The sequence below is a fragment of the Chionomys nivalis genome, chromosome 1 (genome assembly GCF_950005125.1).
Source record: "Chionomys nivalis chromosome 1, mChiNiv1.1, whole genome shotgun sequence".
Taxonomy (NCBI): domain Eukaryota; kingdom Metazoa; phylum Chordata; class Mammalia; order Rodentia; family Cricetidae; genus Chionomys; species Chionomys nivalis.
In genome coordinates, this window is record NC_080086.1 from 174689164 (window position 1) to 174703875 (window position 14712).

At 45.7% G+C, this 14712-nt stretch overlaps 1 protein-coding gene across 1 annotated transcript in view; it reads right to left on the minus strand.

Annotated features, from left to right (window-relative positions):
- Positions 1-13718, minus strand: part of Snd1 (staphylococcal nuclease and tudor domain containing 1) — a 408394-nt gene extending 394676 nt beyond the window's left edge. The window contains exon 1 of the mRNA XM_057771546.1: positions 13424-13718. Coding sequence (XP_057627529.1) covers positions 13424-13501 — 78 coding nt within the window. The 5' untranslated portion in view covers positions 13502-13718. The remainder of the gene's footprint in view (positions 1-13423) is intronic.
- Positions 13719-14712: the final 994 nt, after the last annotated feature.

Consider the following 14712-nt stretch of genomic DNA (forward strand, 5'->3'; position numbering starts at 1 on the left):
TTCACTTACGGCAAGGGTTTTTCTGGGAATAAGGGGCACATGGGACAAAAGAGGCCAGAAGAGAAGGCCACCTGCTGTACCTTACTTAGCCTGTCCACCACACCTGTGCCACCAGCTCCGAGCATCTGCACACACAGTACATTTCCATGCTTCAGTGGGCTTCATCTTTACTAAAAGCAGTTTAGCAGATGGCATGTCTGAACTCAAGTCGCATTTCCGCCAATTACCACTATGTCAGAGACCACTGGAATTTTAAGATTCACAGACCCGTAATGTCTCTCTGACCTCCAAAACTGAAGAACAATCCAAGCATGGTAGTGTACACCTATAACCTCAGGGAAGATCACCAGTTTGGGGCTGCCTGATCTATAGGGCAAGTTACTATCTCAATATTATAATACATACAAAAATTACCAGATATCATACTTAAAAGACTCTAATGGCACCACTAGAAATTCTTCAATTCAACAGGCACTTTCAGAAAGTAGCTGAATATATATAAGAAAAAAAAAACCAACATACAGCATCAGTGGTTTGGAATAGGTGTTATTTTTACTGCTTTTGTTGTTGTGTTATCTGTTTTAAGACAGGATCTCATATATCCCAGGCCTGCCTGAAACTCAAATGTGTCCAAGGATGATCTTATATTTCTGGTCCTCCTATCTGCATTTCCCAAGTGCTGGTATTGGGGGGGCATGGTATCACACCCAATTTATGTAGTACTGGGGACTCAACCCACAACTTCCCACATGTTAAATGAACACTATATCAACTGAGCTACAAACTCAGCTTTTCTCCCAATAACAAACTTGCTGAAAAAGAAATCAGGAAAAATAAATCACATTCACAATAGCTTCCAAAAAGGGAGAAAAAAAGGCAAGGACAACCCCACTCAGCATCATTGCGCTGGCAGGAGGCGTTTCTCATGGCTTGGCACCAGACCAGACCTTCACCAATGCCTAGAGGCAGAGTACCATGTCCAAGAACACGTGGATGAGGGCATCATCAAAGGCCACCTGATGAGCAGCTGCTCAAAGACTACTGGCTCCTCAGTGATAGGAAAGGCTGGGTGAGAATGGCTTCAATAGGCAGCATGGTCACATGCTTCAGGAATAGTGGGCATGACCTCAGAAAATAATGCCTTTAAGGTCCTGGGACTGAGCCCTCTCCAACCTCTCAACCTTCCTCAGGTCTCTGGAGGAAGTGCCAAAGAACAGGCTTGTGCCATGAGGACCTCAGGGTCACCTCTAGAGGCCTGTTCTCCCCCAATACAGGATATCCAAGGGTCTTCCTAGTTGCTGCCTTTCTCTGTGCCCTCCTTCTCAACTACAGGCATTACGGCACCCTTCCCCACCCCCAAAGGTCCTGCTTCCCACACTTTTCTTCAGACTCTTGCTTACTAGGCTGTATATTTGGCTGTCCAGCTGAGAATTTGGCCCAGCTTGCCCTTCAACGACAGCAGAAGACCTTGGCTGCCCTCAGGGCCAAGCCATTCCTACTAGCCAGCCACAGGAGGGAGGAATGATTAAAAATCCCAGACCAGCCAGTCAAGCAAGTCACAAAATACCACCCCCACGTGACATACACCACATACCACACCTCTCTCTCTCTCTCTCTCTCTCACACACACACACACACACAGAGAGAGAGAGAGAGAGAGAGAGAGAGAGAGAGAGAGAGGACCATTTGTCTGGATACAAGTCTTCCAAGCTGAAGACCAAAGGCCAAAACAGAAGTAGGCAGAAGCCAGTATCTTCGCTGGGTTTGTGAAGCTTCCATAAGCCCCACTCCTAAATCTCATACAGCCTTTTGGGGACTTGGGGTCAGAGGCAAAACAGCTCCTCTGCCATTGACAAGCCTTGCCAGCTAAAATAACGTCTCCAGATACAAAGGAGACAAAAAAGTACTAAGTGAAAGAACTCCACGGTAAAAACTTTAAGATCAAAAATTAAACTAAAGAAACATCTATCGTAATCCTGAACTAGGAGATCATTATGAAAATAGCTGTATTAACTGACAGAAAACTACAGATCTAACTCAATCCCTACCCAAATTCAATTACGTTCTTCAAAGAATTAGAAAAGGCAATCCTAAAAGTCACACACAAAAGACTTCCAACAGCCAAAGCAATCCTGACACCAGGGCTAGACGTGCCACCGTAACACCTATCTCAGATTATACTACAGAGTGGCAGTACTGACACAGAGACAGTCATGTAGACCAAGGACACCGAAATACACCCATACAGTCACAGTCATCTAATTTTCTACAACAGTGTCAAAGACATACTAAGAAAAAAACCTCTTCAATTAATGTTGCTAGGGAAAACTAGATGCCCATGTGCAGAAGAAGGAGACCAGATCTGCGCCTGTCATGCTGCACAAAAATAACTCAGACTAGCAGGGCGGTGGTGGCGCACACCTTTAATCCCAGCACTCGGGAGGCAGAGGCAGGCAGATCTCTGTGAGTTCGAGACCAGCCTGGTCTACAAGAGCTAGTTCCAGGACAGGTTCCAAAGCCACAGAGAAACCCTGTCTCAAAAAACCAAAATCACTCAGACTAAGGCCTGAAACTTTGAAACTACTAGGTAACTGATAATACATTCATCAGTCAAGTTCTTTCTTTTTAGACTCCAATAGCACAGGGAAGAATCCCAAAAACTGATAAGACTACATGAAATTAAAACTCTTCTCCACAGCAGAAGAAAACAATCACCAGAGTAAAAAGATAGCCAACAAAACAGAGACTGGGAGAAGGTTCTTGCCAACTAAGCATGACTGAGGATTAATGTCTAAGATGTATAAAACCACAAAAGCAAACACCAAACCAGACACGGAGGCTACAAAGTGAGTTCAAGACAACCTGGGTCTGGGCCAGCCCATCAGACCCTACCTCCAAAACACACACAGATAATCAACCAAGGAATGAGCTAATAAACACAGAGACACTTTTCAAAAGAAGAAATACAAATAGTAATTATTTGAAAGTGCCCCATAGTCTCAGCCATCAGGGAAATGAAAGCTAAAACTGCTTAAGATTCCATCTCATTGACAGCCATGTTTGGAGGCAGCAGCCTGTAATCCCAGCACTTGGACAGTGGAAACAGAAGGATCCCGACACCCGGACTCAAAAAGGAGTAGGGAATTCTGGAGAGATGGCTCAGTAGTTAAGTGCTTGCTTACTCCTGCAAAGGGTTTTGTTCTAGCACCCACTGCAGTGATTCCAGGGATACCTGACACCATCTTCTGGCCTCCGGGTGACCAGCACACACATGCACAGACACACACATCACATAAATGAAAATAAAATAAACCCTTTTTTTAAAAAGAAAACAAAAAACAAGAAATGATGGTGAGTATATTACCCTTATCCACGCCTGGTGGGACACTTGTGCAGCCATCATGGAAATCAGAACAGAGGTTCCTCAAAGCACCTCATGACCCAGATATGATTACACATGTCCAATGACTCTAGGCCAACACACCACACAAACATTGGCACATTTACATTTATTGCTGCACTATTCTAAGAAATGGAGCCAGCTTACCTATATATCCACAGATGAAAAGCTAAGGAAAATGTGGATTATATACACAGTGGAGTTTTATTCAGCCATAAAAAAAAATAAATAAACTAAAATCATGACATCTGGAGGTGAATGGAACTAGAAATTATGTTAAGCAAATCAAGTCAGACTCAGAAAGACAAATACTGAATATTTTCTCTCGTATGTGTGTTTGTGCGCGCGCGCGCGGAAGGGAGGAAGGGAGGGAGGGAGGGAGGGAGGGAGGGAGGGAGGGAGGGAGGGAGGGAGGGAGGGAGGGAGGGAGGGAGGGAGGAATGAACTGAGACTAGGACGTGGGATTAGAGGGAGAGAGCATCCATCCTCTTAGGGGAGGTAGATGTGGGGAGAGAAGGTGATGGGGTACCTGTGATGAAGCAGAAGTGGAGACGACTTGGGAGAAGAACAGGGAGCAGTAGGGTGGGGGAAGTGGACAGAGAGGAGTAGGGAGGAGGATAACTATGTGAAAATGCCATGAGACATTTCTTTGCATGTTAAATTTAAAAATTAATTTTAGGAAGGTAGCTCGATGGTTAAGAATGCTTCATGGGACTAGAGAGATGGCTTAGCAGTTAAGAGCACTGGCTGAGCCAGGTGGAGGTGGTGCACACCTTTAATCCCAGCACTAGGGAGGCAGAGACAGCTGGATGGATTTCTGAATTCAAAGCCAGCCTAGGCTGAGTTCCAGGACAGACACCAAAGCGACACAGAGAAACCCTGTCTCGCCTTTAATCCCAGCACTCGGGAGGCAAAGGCAAGTGAATCTCTGTGAGTTCTAGGTCAGCCTGGACTACAACAGCTAGTTCCAGGACAGGCTCCAAAGCTACAGAGAAACCCTGTCTTGAAAAATCAAAAATAAATAAAAAAAAATTCACACACATAAAGTAATAGTATGTGCTTCCTGTTCTTTCAGAGGACTCAGGTTTGGTTCCCAGCACCTACCCCAGGAAGCTCTAGGAGACCTGACACTCTTCTACAGGCCAAAGCCTCTCCCAATTGTTGATGATACCACGCCTAGCACAATTTCCACACTAAGGGGGGAAGAAAAAAACTTTTTCTTGTGTATTCACACCAACACTTCTGATACCAAATTGTGGGCAGGGCTCTCTGCAACAAGCAATTCTCCAGGGCTTTGCAGACACTCTTTGGGTTGCCCTGCAGTCCAGTCCTGGCATGCATACTTGGACTTACAAAAGTTAAGAGAGTGGTTCCACCTGACTTCAGACAGCTTCTTCTGCCTCAGTTTCTCTTCTAACTGACCTGTCAGACACTGGAGTTCCCACAACCCTCTTCCCAGGGTTATTAACTTTTAGGAAACTTGAAAACCTCTTCTGCTTACTTGATTACTGAACTTTAACAAAGAGAATCAATTCAGAAGCAGCCAGATGGGAGAAAAACATAGAGTAAGATATGAGGGAAGGGTATGATTTCCATGCCACCCAACTAACACCTTCCATATGTTCACCCACTCTGATGTTCACCTCCCCACTACGTCACTTAAGGGAGGAAAGGGGAGACACAGAACACAAGAAAGAAAAATGGAAGGGAGCTGGGACTAGGTGGTGGCAGAGTATGTGCATGAAGTCCCAGCAGAGTTTGATCCCCAGCACTACATAAACCAGGAGTGGTAGAGGCAAGAAGATCCAAAAACTCGAGCTTTTCCTCAGTATAGCCTGGAATGGGTGGGAGAGAGAGAGAGAGAGACAGAGGAGAGGAGAGTAGAGAAGAGGAGAGGAGAGGGGAGGGGAGGGGAGGGGAGAGGATGGGAGGGGAGGGGAAGAGAGAAGAAGGGAGGGGAGGGGAGGAGAGGGGAGGGGAGGGGAGAGGAGAGAGAACTTCCAGAAACCAAGAACAGAACGTGGGAACTCAAAGTTGTCATATCTGTAAAAGATACTAAAGACTTCCGTAGCAATAATGTGCCAGGATATTGGTGCCAAGTGATAGGAAGATCTTGGGAATCTATGCAAATACAAGGGAAAGTGGCAGATAAGTGTTAAAAGGAGCATATGGCCTAAATCAGGCACATAAAATAACTTCTCAGCTGTCAGTGATGACCCAGAAACACCATCTGACAGTCACTGAAATTGGACCCTGAAGACAACCCAATACTAAATAGATTAAAAGCAATGCAGGGTCCTGAAAGCCATCAGAATAAATGCCAGAAGAGAACCACTCATAAAATCCTGGCATACTCAACCCTACAAGTGCACTTATCCATCATGTGTCCTGCCCCTTCAGCTACATAAGACAGTTTCGAAGTTAAGCAAATCAGTGGGTCCCAAATACCAGTCTCAGGCCAATCACGAACTGAACCTCTCAGGATCATAGAGAAGGGGCTTTTCCAGACACAAATTCCCAGGCCTCCCCAGATGCTAATTAAGTACTTCTCCAAGGTAGTCCCCATACAATGACCTGCTTTAAAAAAAAAAAGTAGGGATTCTTTTTCTAGCTTGAGATCTTCTCCTGAAAGGATTTAAAAAGGGTTTTCTATTTAAAAACAAAAACTGAAGTCCAGCAAGGTGGCACTTACTGAAACTGAGGCAAGATTGAGTTTCCGGCCAGAATAGACAACACAGTGAGAATAAATAAACACACACATGAATGAATAAATAAATACAGCAAAAACAAGCAGACTGAAAAGAAACCCTGAGAGGAAGTACTAAGAATGCACAGATGAAGGTGGCTGGGAATGGAGCTCAAGGTAGGCATGCCTGGCCAGCAACGGCTCTGTGCTCAATTCCAAGAATAAGAAAAATAGATAAAGATAAGTCCTATATGTAAAAAATGTCTAGAAAAGTAACAGCTGACCTCCAGGCAAGGAGTTCCTCAAAGACCTAGACAAAAGCAGACTTCTCCCATTAATTATTTGTTCAAGTTTCCCATTTATCCTTCCCTTTATAAACCAAGGCCTGCTGCTGCGGGAAACACGAGGGCATTCAGAAGTAGGTGGAGAACAGAAAGAGAGAGTCCACTCAGAGCGAGCAATCGTACGCACCTGCTGATCTTGAAGAAGCCAGCGCCTCCCTCACTCTACCAATTTCCATCCACACTACTGTTTGATCAGCCTAATTCATATTCTTTAATCTGCCACACTAGAAAACTGGATTTCAACTAATCCACCTTCTGTAAAATAAAAATTAAAAAAAAAAAAGTGGGATAGCCAGGCAGTGGTGGCGCACACCTTTAATCCCAGCACTTGACACTTGCAAGGCAGAGGCAGGCAGCTTGGTCCACAAAGCTAGTACCAGGTCAGCTAGGACTGTGGCAGGAGACACCCTGCCTCAGGGGTGGGGGTGTTTTTGTTTGTTTTTAATTAAAAAGCAGTGGGAACAGAAAGCACGTTTCCTGAGGGATAAGCACCAATTCAGAGTCAAGCCTGCCATAAGGTCTGTGATTTCTCAGCTTTGTTTCAGTGTGCCTAAAAGAAATGTACCGGCTTCCGGTATACACAGTGCTATGGGACTAGATGTGTAGAGGCGATGAGTCACTGTGGAATGGAGGTAAGCTGAGTCTAAAGTAGAATGTCTACATCAATTCAGATGAAGAACCAAAACAGATATATGAAGGCCAAAACTTTGATCTCCTGACTCCTAGGCCAATGAGCTCTGCCACTCTGCTTCCCAGGGGCAGTACTAATAAACTGGATTTCACTAACTGAGGCAGATTCTCCAAATACCTGTCTATTACGCAAGGCTGACATCACAGAACCACCCAAAGCAGATCACTTCCTACACTATCAGCTCGGTGAGAGGGGAAATGCTGCTCTAAGTCACTCGTCACCTTTACATTCACATCACAAACCTCAGCACATCTCAGAAAAGGCACCTGTCACCAAGTCTACCGACCTGAGTCAGTCCCTGAGACCCACATGGCAGGACAGAACTGACACCCCTGTTGTCCGTTCTCTCCCCCACCCTCTCACACACACAACACTTAAAAATGAAACCAAAATTTCATTAAGTTTACTACAAGTTGCTTGACTTCCTAATTTAAAAAAATAAAAGCCAACTGAAACTACTGTTCATTTTTGAACCATTAAAGCTAAGTGAGACAAACATATTAGTTTATCAAATTAAGTCTCACTGAAAGTAAGTGACACACCACAACACTCCATCTGCATTAGAAGCTCACAACCTGTGATTCAGCACCAGTTTCTGCCATAAAAACAAAAAGCATATGTCACTCTACCAAGAGAGGAAGTAGCAACAGAAAGTGGGTATGTATCCATTCCCAGTAGTACTTAAAAGACTACATCCACACTATAAGACTTGAAGGCCACAGTGTCCCAAGCCTGCAATCCCAATGCTCGGGAGGCTGAGGAAGAAGAATCACAAGTTTGAGCTCAACCTGGGGTATGTCACATGTTTCCAAAAAAAAAAAAAAAAAAAAAAAAAAAATCAACTTCATTGAGTCATTATAAAAGTACTGTCCACTGGTCACCAAAGCCCGCAGCCAACCAGCCTAATGAGCTCATATGTGCTCCAGCCAGTTTCCCACACCACCTGACCATTAGTTTAAACTCTTCACTGACACAACTAAAGTTTACCAGGTTAATAGTACTGAAAGGAACTTGTGGCAGCACTCAACTCCCTAAAAAAACTAATGCTAATAGAAGCATAAACACCAACAGTGAAGCCGGGCGGTGGTGGCGCACGCCTTTAATCCCAGCACTCAGGAGCAGAGGCAGGCGGATCTCTGTGAGTCTACAAGAGCTAGTTCCAGAAAACCTTGAAAAAACAAAAAACAAACAAACAAACAAAAAAAAACCACCAACAGTGACAGATACTATTTAACTCCTACTTAGAATATGAACGCTATTTAATCCCCAATTCCGCCTGCTTTAGCATTTATTTTTTATCCGTTTCCATCACAGGAAGATTTGAAAATAGTGGACTAATTCATAGGACGTCAACACAGCCTAACTCTTGGTCCCAAGAAACAAACCTCAGCCTCTCATTCCATGCATTTATTCAGCAGACTGTCAGCTACTGATCTCACCAGAATACCAGAGCAATTACTACCCCTACTGCCTGCTCCTTTACCATCCTTAACCACACGTTACGTAATAACTCATGTTCAGTCCATCGCATTTGTGTGTGAGACTGAACTTAAAGACACTGAAGAACTACTGTAAAAACACTGGAGAACAATCATCAGTGGAAACCCCACAGCTCTACATTTGTCATTTCTCTGCTGGAAACACTTCCCTTGTGGTTGGCTCTTTGATGTCCAACATTTCAGTGCAAATGCCAACTGAGAGAATTCTTTCCTAAACACACTATTTAAAGGAATGGCCTCTCTCTTGCTCCCAACCACCCTGTTGTAGTCCGTTATGTGAATTCACTACACTACATTACAAGCTTACTTATTCCCTTCTCTACTGTCTGACTCCTCCATGAGCCATAGGATAAAAACCCAATGCCCAGATAGAGCTTGAACAAAAACTAAATGTTCAATAAAAAAAAAGTATCACAAAGCCTGGCATAGGGGCACATGCCCACATTCCCAGCTCTCAGGAGGTAAAGGCAGAAGGACTGCCACAAGTTTGAGGACAGCCTGACCAATCAACATAGTGCTTCACAATGAGACCTGTGGGGGGGGGGGGTAGGGCGGAATATAATTACTATTTATTTAGTTCCGTGGCAGCACTACTATCAGCATAACTAGAGCCGGAGAGATGCTTCATTTTCACTGAAAAATCTCAGAAAGTGTTCAAGATACAAGAATAACTTTGTGTTCCTTTACTGATCTTGATTGAAACCTGGCATGCATAACTGCTGGGAAACGAGCAATGTCAAACCTACAGGGAAAAATATCCTTATTCTACTTCTGTGCACATGACTCCTCGAAGAGATTTTCCAGCTACCCTATACTTCTGAATGGTAAACAAGGGTATCTTAAGTAGCTCAGCAACAGGGTTGCTTTGGTTTGTCCTACGTAAAATAAGCACATACAGAAGGAAGCAACTCAAAAGCCACCTGTGTGGTGCATGCTGGTAATCGCAGCACTGAGGCGGAGGCAGGAGGCAGGGAAGTCTGAGGTCACAGGAGTTTGAAGACAACCTGGTCACAGGAGACTCTATCTTAAAAACAGAAAAGTCTCTGTCCCCACTCAAATCTCAAAAGAAACACACTTCTTAGTGCAGAAGTCTAAAATATATTTAAGTATAATGAACTCAATTTTAGAAACAATCTTCTACGGGCTATACTTCAAAGAAATGTCCACAAAGCTACCTGGGAGGAAATTTACACTTCACAACAAACAGGCAGCGAGAATGCTATGGAAACAGCAAGCTAAGGTCATTCACTCTGAAGACTGACCAAGGGTTCTTTCCCCTTCCGAGAGAGTGAGTGCGGGACTCCACAACCCTCCAGCCTTCCACACCGTGCAGTAAGGTAAGCTACTTCCACATCTGCTTGCAACAGGCACGGAAGACTGAAGAACACGCCTCATTCTACAGCTGTCCTGTGTACCTGCCTGAGGAGCTGCGCAAACACCAAATTTCAGAGCTAAAGGTGACTAGGTCAGTAAAGCCAGAGAAGCCAGCCTTTTCTAAGTAGCCACTAAGGGGATGACCAAACCTCACCTATGGAACATCTGCAGTCTGTTCTATGACAGCTGGAGGAAGGTCTAGCACAGTATTCAGAGACTCAGCGGGGAGCTCTCACGGGTTCAACAATAAGATCGGATATGACAGAAACATGTAATTACTCGAGCTGCATTCTGCCCACCTGCGTCACTGCTAGTATCCCAACTCAAAACACGGAAATCTGTGTTCATTTTTCCCTCACCTGAATAACAAGATAGCTCCATAAAGCTTGTGTCAGCTTACTGCCCACTTCCTCCATAAGGATACTCCAGAACCAATCATCTTTCCTCCAATCTAGAAAGTACACACAGCCACTGGCATCACAGTTGGTTTTTTTTTTGTTTTTGTTTTTTTTGGTTTTTCGAGACAGGGTTTCTCTGTGGTTTTGGAGCCTGTCCTGGAACTAGCTCTTGTAGACCAGGCTGGTCTCGAACTCACAGAGATCCGCCTGCCTCTGCCTCCCGAGTGCTGGGATTAAAGGCGTGTGCCACCACCGCCCAGCTGGTTTTTTTTAAAAAAAAAAAAAAAAAAAAATACTAGTGAGGAGAGAGAGAGAGAACTACTCCTCACTGAACAACGACTTCTACCATCAACCATTTCTGACCCTCAGATGAGCCCAGTGCACAGGACCTGATGCTCCCTCAAAAACACACCTTCGACTACTCAGTGTTCCAATTTCTGCACCCTTCCAAAAGGCAGAAGAAAGCAGCACCTCAGTTTTCTATCAATACCTGTTTCTTTCTCTTTCCTGCAAGAGAGCTCTCCACCCTCCTTTGCAGACTTCTTACAAAGCAGTTTCTAGTACCACTGGAAACTATTACTCTCCAAGAAAATAAAACTTCACTTAGCAGAAGAGCTTCAGAGAGCAATTTGCCACTGGTTGATTTTTCATCCCAGACAAGGCCTCTAAACCGGACACAAATCTGCTGCTGGAAACTCACCCACCCACCCTCTGCAGTGTGGTCAGGGCGTGCAGCAGCCCATGCCCGGTACACACTGCTCAAATCACTGAATTTTAAATGCCATACAACAAATACTCCTAAGCACACAGCAACCATACACACCAAATGAAGTCACACAACCACAACAGCAGCAACCAGCAAGTCATGGAACAGCACCTAATCTTTTCTCAACTCAATTACAGTCAGCTTCCACTGTCCTATAATTTGTGGTCATGCATTACCAGCCCCACCCTTCATGTTAGAAAGTAATACCCCGGAGTCCTAGAGTCCTGGAGTCAGGCCCCACAGCACAGTTTATACTAGCTTGTGTTGTGGCAGGCAGACCTGGGTTCAAGTTTCGCCTCTGCCTCTATTTACTAATAAAAAAGGTATCTGGGTAAGTGAGCCTATCTGAGCCTCAGATTAGACATCTGCTTACTAGATGATATAGATGAAATGCAGAGAGAACCCAGCTGAAGACGTGAGTGGCCAGTGATAATATAATACCCACAGGGGAAATAATCTGTGAGTGGGCACAATCACCTCAGAGAATCCAGATACCCTGGAGGCTGCCAACACTGTTGGAAGCAAAAATAGGTTCAGCTTCCTACAACTCCCCTCCTACAAAAGGGCCGCCTTTAAGAAAAAGTCAAGCCTTAGTAAGAAAACTGAAAAATCCACTGCAGGCCACCAAAACCACACGGGACAGCTAAGCGATACTCTGTTCCTGTAATGAAAAGAAGACCAGTGTGAATGAAAAGGGTAATGAAAGAGGAAGCACTTCAGGAAAATTCTTTAAAGAGTCAAAATTTCAGAGAGAAAACATGGACCTTGGAAATTCCCTATTCATTACATCTAATGAATTCTGACTGTCTGTACATAAATAGAAAACGCAATAAGGCAATACTGCATATCCCAAGAAATCTCAGCTGTCAGCTGAGATTTATCTAAGAAATGAAGACACTAGCATTCTAGGAATCTGGAGATTGAATTTATACACATAAGCTGCAAAATACTTGTGTCTGAGAGTGGCACATGTTTGTATACATACTTGAGTGTATGTTAGGGAACATGTGCTTGAGCGCTCATGTAGAGGCCATATAAGGCTACTGGAACATAGGAGAACATCTCTATCTTCCTCTATCACTCTTCACCTTATTCCCTGGATAACACTTAGGTTACAGGAACTGGAACGGCCATGTCCAGCTTGAATGTGGATGCTAAAAGATTTGAACCCAGGTCCTCATGACTGCACAGCAAGCACTTTTATCCACTGAGCCACCTTTTCAGGTCCCCCTAAAGAAAATATTAACTCTGTGAAAGACAATAGGACAGCAAACAGATTGTTTAAAAACTGGCTCTTTGAGGAAAAAAATATCTTCCACTCTGGAGGGAAAAATTGGAGTTATGATATGAAAACCAATCTAAAAGAGTACAGTCACTCAATCTGAAAACCTGTTGTTAACAAACAAGAAAAGTCAGAGCTCAATGTGGGGGGGAGGGTAAAAAGGAGAGATCATATAAAAAAAAATAAAACAGATTTGTGCTACAAAATTAGCGTGGGAGTGAGGGTGATAGAATTCAAAATTCAGAATGAAGAAAGTGAAGGTACGCAAGTGGGCAGGATCTGTACAGGTTAGAGTCCTACACAGGGAATCTGAACACCTGGGCTCTGATTATTGGCTCCAATCCAAACTGCCATGTGCCCTTAAGGCAAGGCACTGGCCTTCTTTAAAACAAGTCTCCTTACCCTTAGGAAGTGAGGAAATACTAATTAGCATAAGATCCCTGCCAGCCTAAGGCAAAAGTATGCAAAGATCAGGAGCTTTCAGGCCTTACAAACTGGACACAGAGAGAAAGTTGAGAAAACTTTGTGTAAGTAACTGAGAGTCAGTGGAAACAGAAAAACTTCATGACAGCTAAGCACTCCTGGGGTTCCAGGAAAGAAAAGATGTCAGAATCTCGGAAAACAGCGAACTGATCGGCATAAGTCAAAATGGACCGAAAGAGGGGGATGGGAAGAACTATCCATAAACTATCTCCGTTAATGTACCAGTAACAGATCTGCTTCTGGTAAACAGCCAGGGGCTCCGAAAGCCGCGACCACGAGAATCACTGTGATCGAACCCATGACAGGGTGACCAGAAGGCAAAAGTCAAGGGGAGTTCGTGCGGGGTTCTGCCAGGTGAAGATTCGGAGTGGGTGGAGAGTGAGGAAGGGGCAGAGGAAAGGCGAACTGAGACCATGCAGGCTGACGGAAGGGGAAGGAGTCAATGCCTGACTCCCGCTCCAAGGCGACAGAGGGGTCCGGGTCTGGGGCCCCGCTCTCACCATCTTGACGATGCCCCGCTGCACGGTGGGGACCGCGGGTCCCCCGGAGGAGCCGCCGCTCTGCGCGGAGGAGGCCATGTGTGGAGCTGGAAGGGCAGCGAGTGGGGCGGCCGGCCGGGCTGGAGGTGTCAGGATAGGTGTCGGCGCTGGGGAGAGGTTGCCGCGACGAGGAGCAGGCAGGCAGGCGACAGGCTACCGACGGCGGACTGGATGGAGGCGCCAGGCGCACACTAAAGCAGCAGCGGGACTGAGAGCAAAAGAGGAGACGCGATCTCCGCCGCCGCCACACGTTCTACTCCCCGCGCAAGCGTGCCAGAGCGCCACCCCCCTCCGGCCAATTAGCGTCCAGAACCCGCCGGACCTCAAGCCAATAGGCACGCTGTTCGTGAAGCCCCGCCCCTTGGTTCCAAAAAGGCTGGGGAGCTCCAGGAAGCGCTGAAAGAGCTGATTTGCGGTGACGGGAGACCTACGGGGCGGGACTTCCGGGGAGGTCTGAGACAGTGGTGTCGGGAGGTGTAGTGGGAAGGAAAGGACACGTCAGCATCTGGCCGTGGGGCGCGGGGAGCCATGGGAGCACCGAAGGCGGGGCCGGTCGCGCCCTCCTGCCTGGCCCCGCCCCCGACCCGCCCCTCCGGCGGCCAAGCGGGCACGTGAAATAGCTGCACACCGGGTCTGAGCACCAGGCCTCCGGTCCTGGAGCCAGGGAGACTCCGTGCCGGCTGCTCTCAGGAGCTCCGGCGTTTCCCCTCTGCAGAGTAGAGGCGACTTTGGAAAGTCGCAGTCATTGGGCAACCTGCTGATGTTGATCTTGACTCGGAAAGCGGCCGCGGATCTTTACCACTGTGGTAAAGTAAGCTCTGCTAATGCTTGTTGATGGAAGTAATAGCGGAATGACGCGTCCTGTTCACGCGGAGAATGACCTCGTTTTCTGATTTCCTTGCTGCTCCAGCTGAGCTTAGGAAAAATCTTGGGATGTGCCATCCCAGAACTGGGCAGAAAACCCCTTACCTCACTCCTGTCCTCAACTATTTAGGTAACGATATTGAAGTGGCACAGGAAAGTCATATCCAATTGGATGTTTCGGGAGAATTTATATTCTTGGAGTGCCCCTTTGTAGAGCATAGGTCTTTGTATGTGTTATTTAATAATGAAATCTGGCCTTACGCTAAAGATACTTCTTCACTATAACTTTTAAAAAGAAGTTGTGTATTCACCGGTTCCTCACATCAGAATCAAGTTTTGAGGTTAGCATCTTTCTTTATCTCTAAAGTCGAGTGTTCCTGATCATG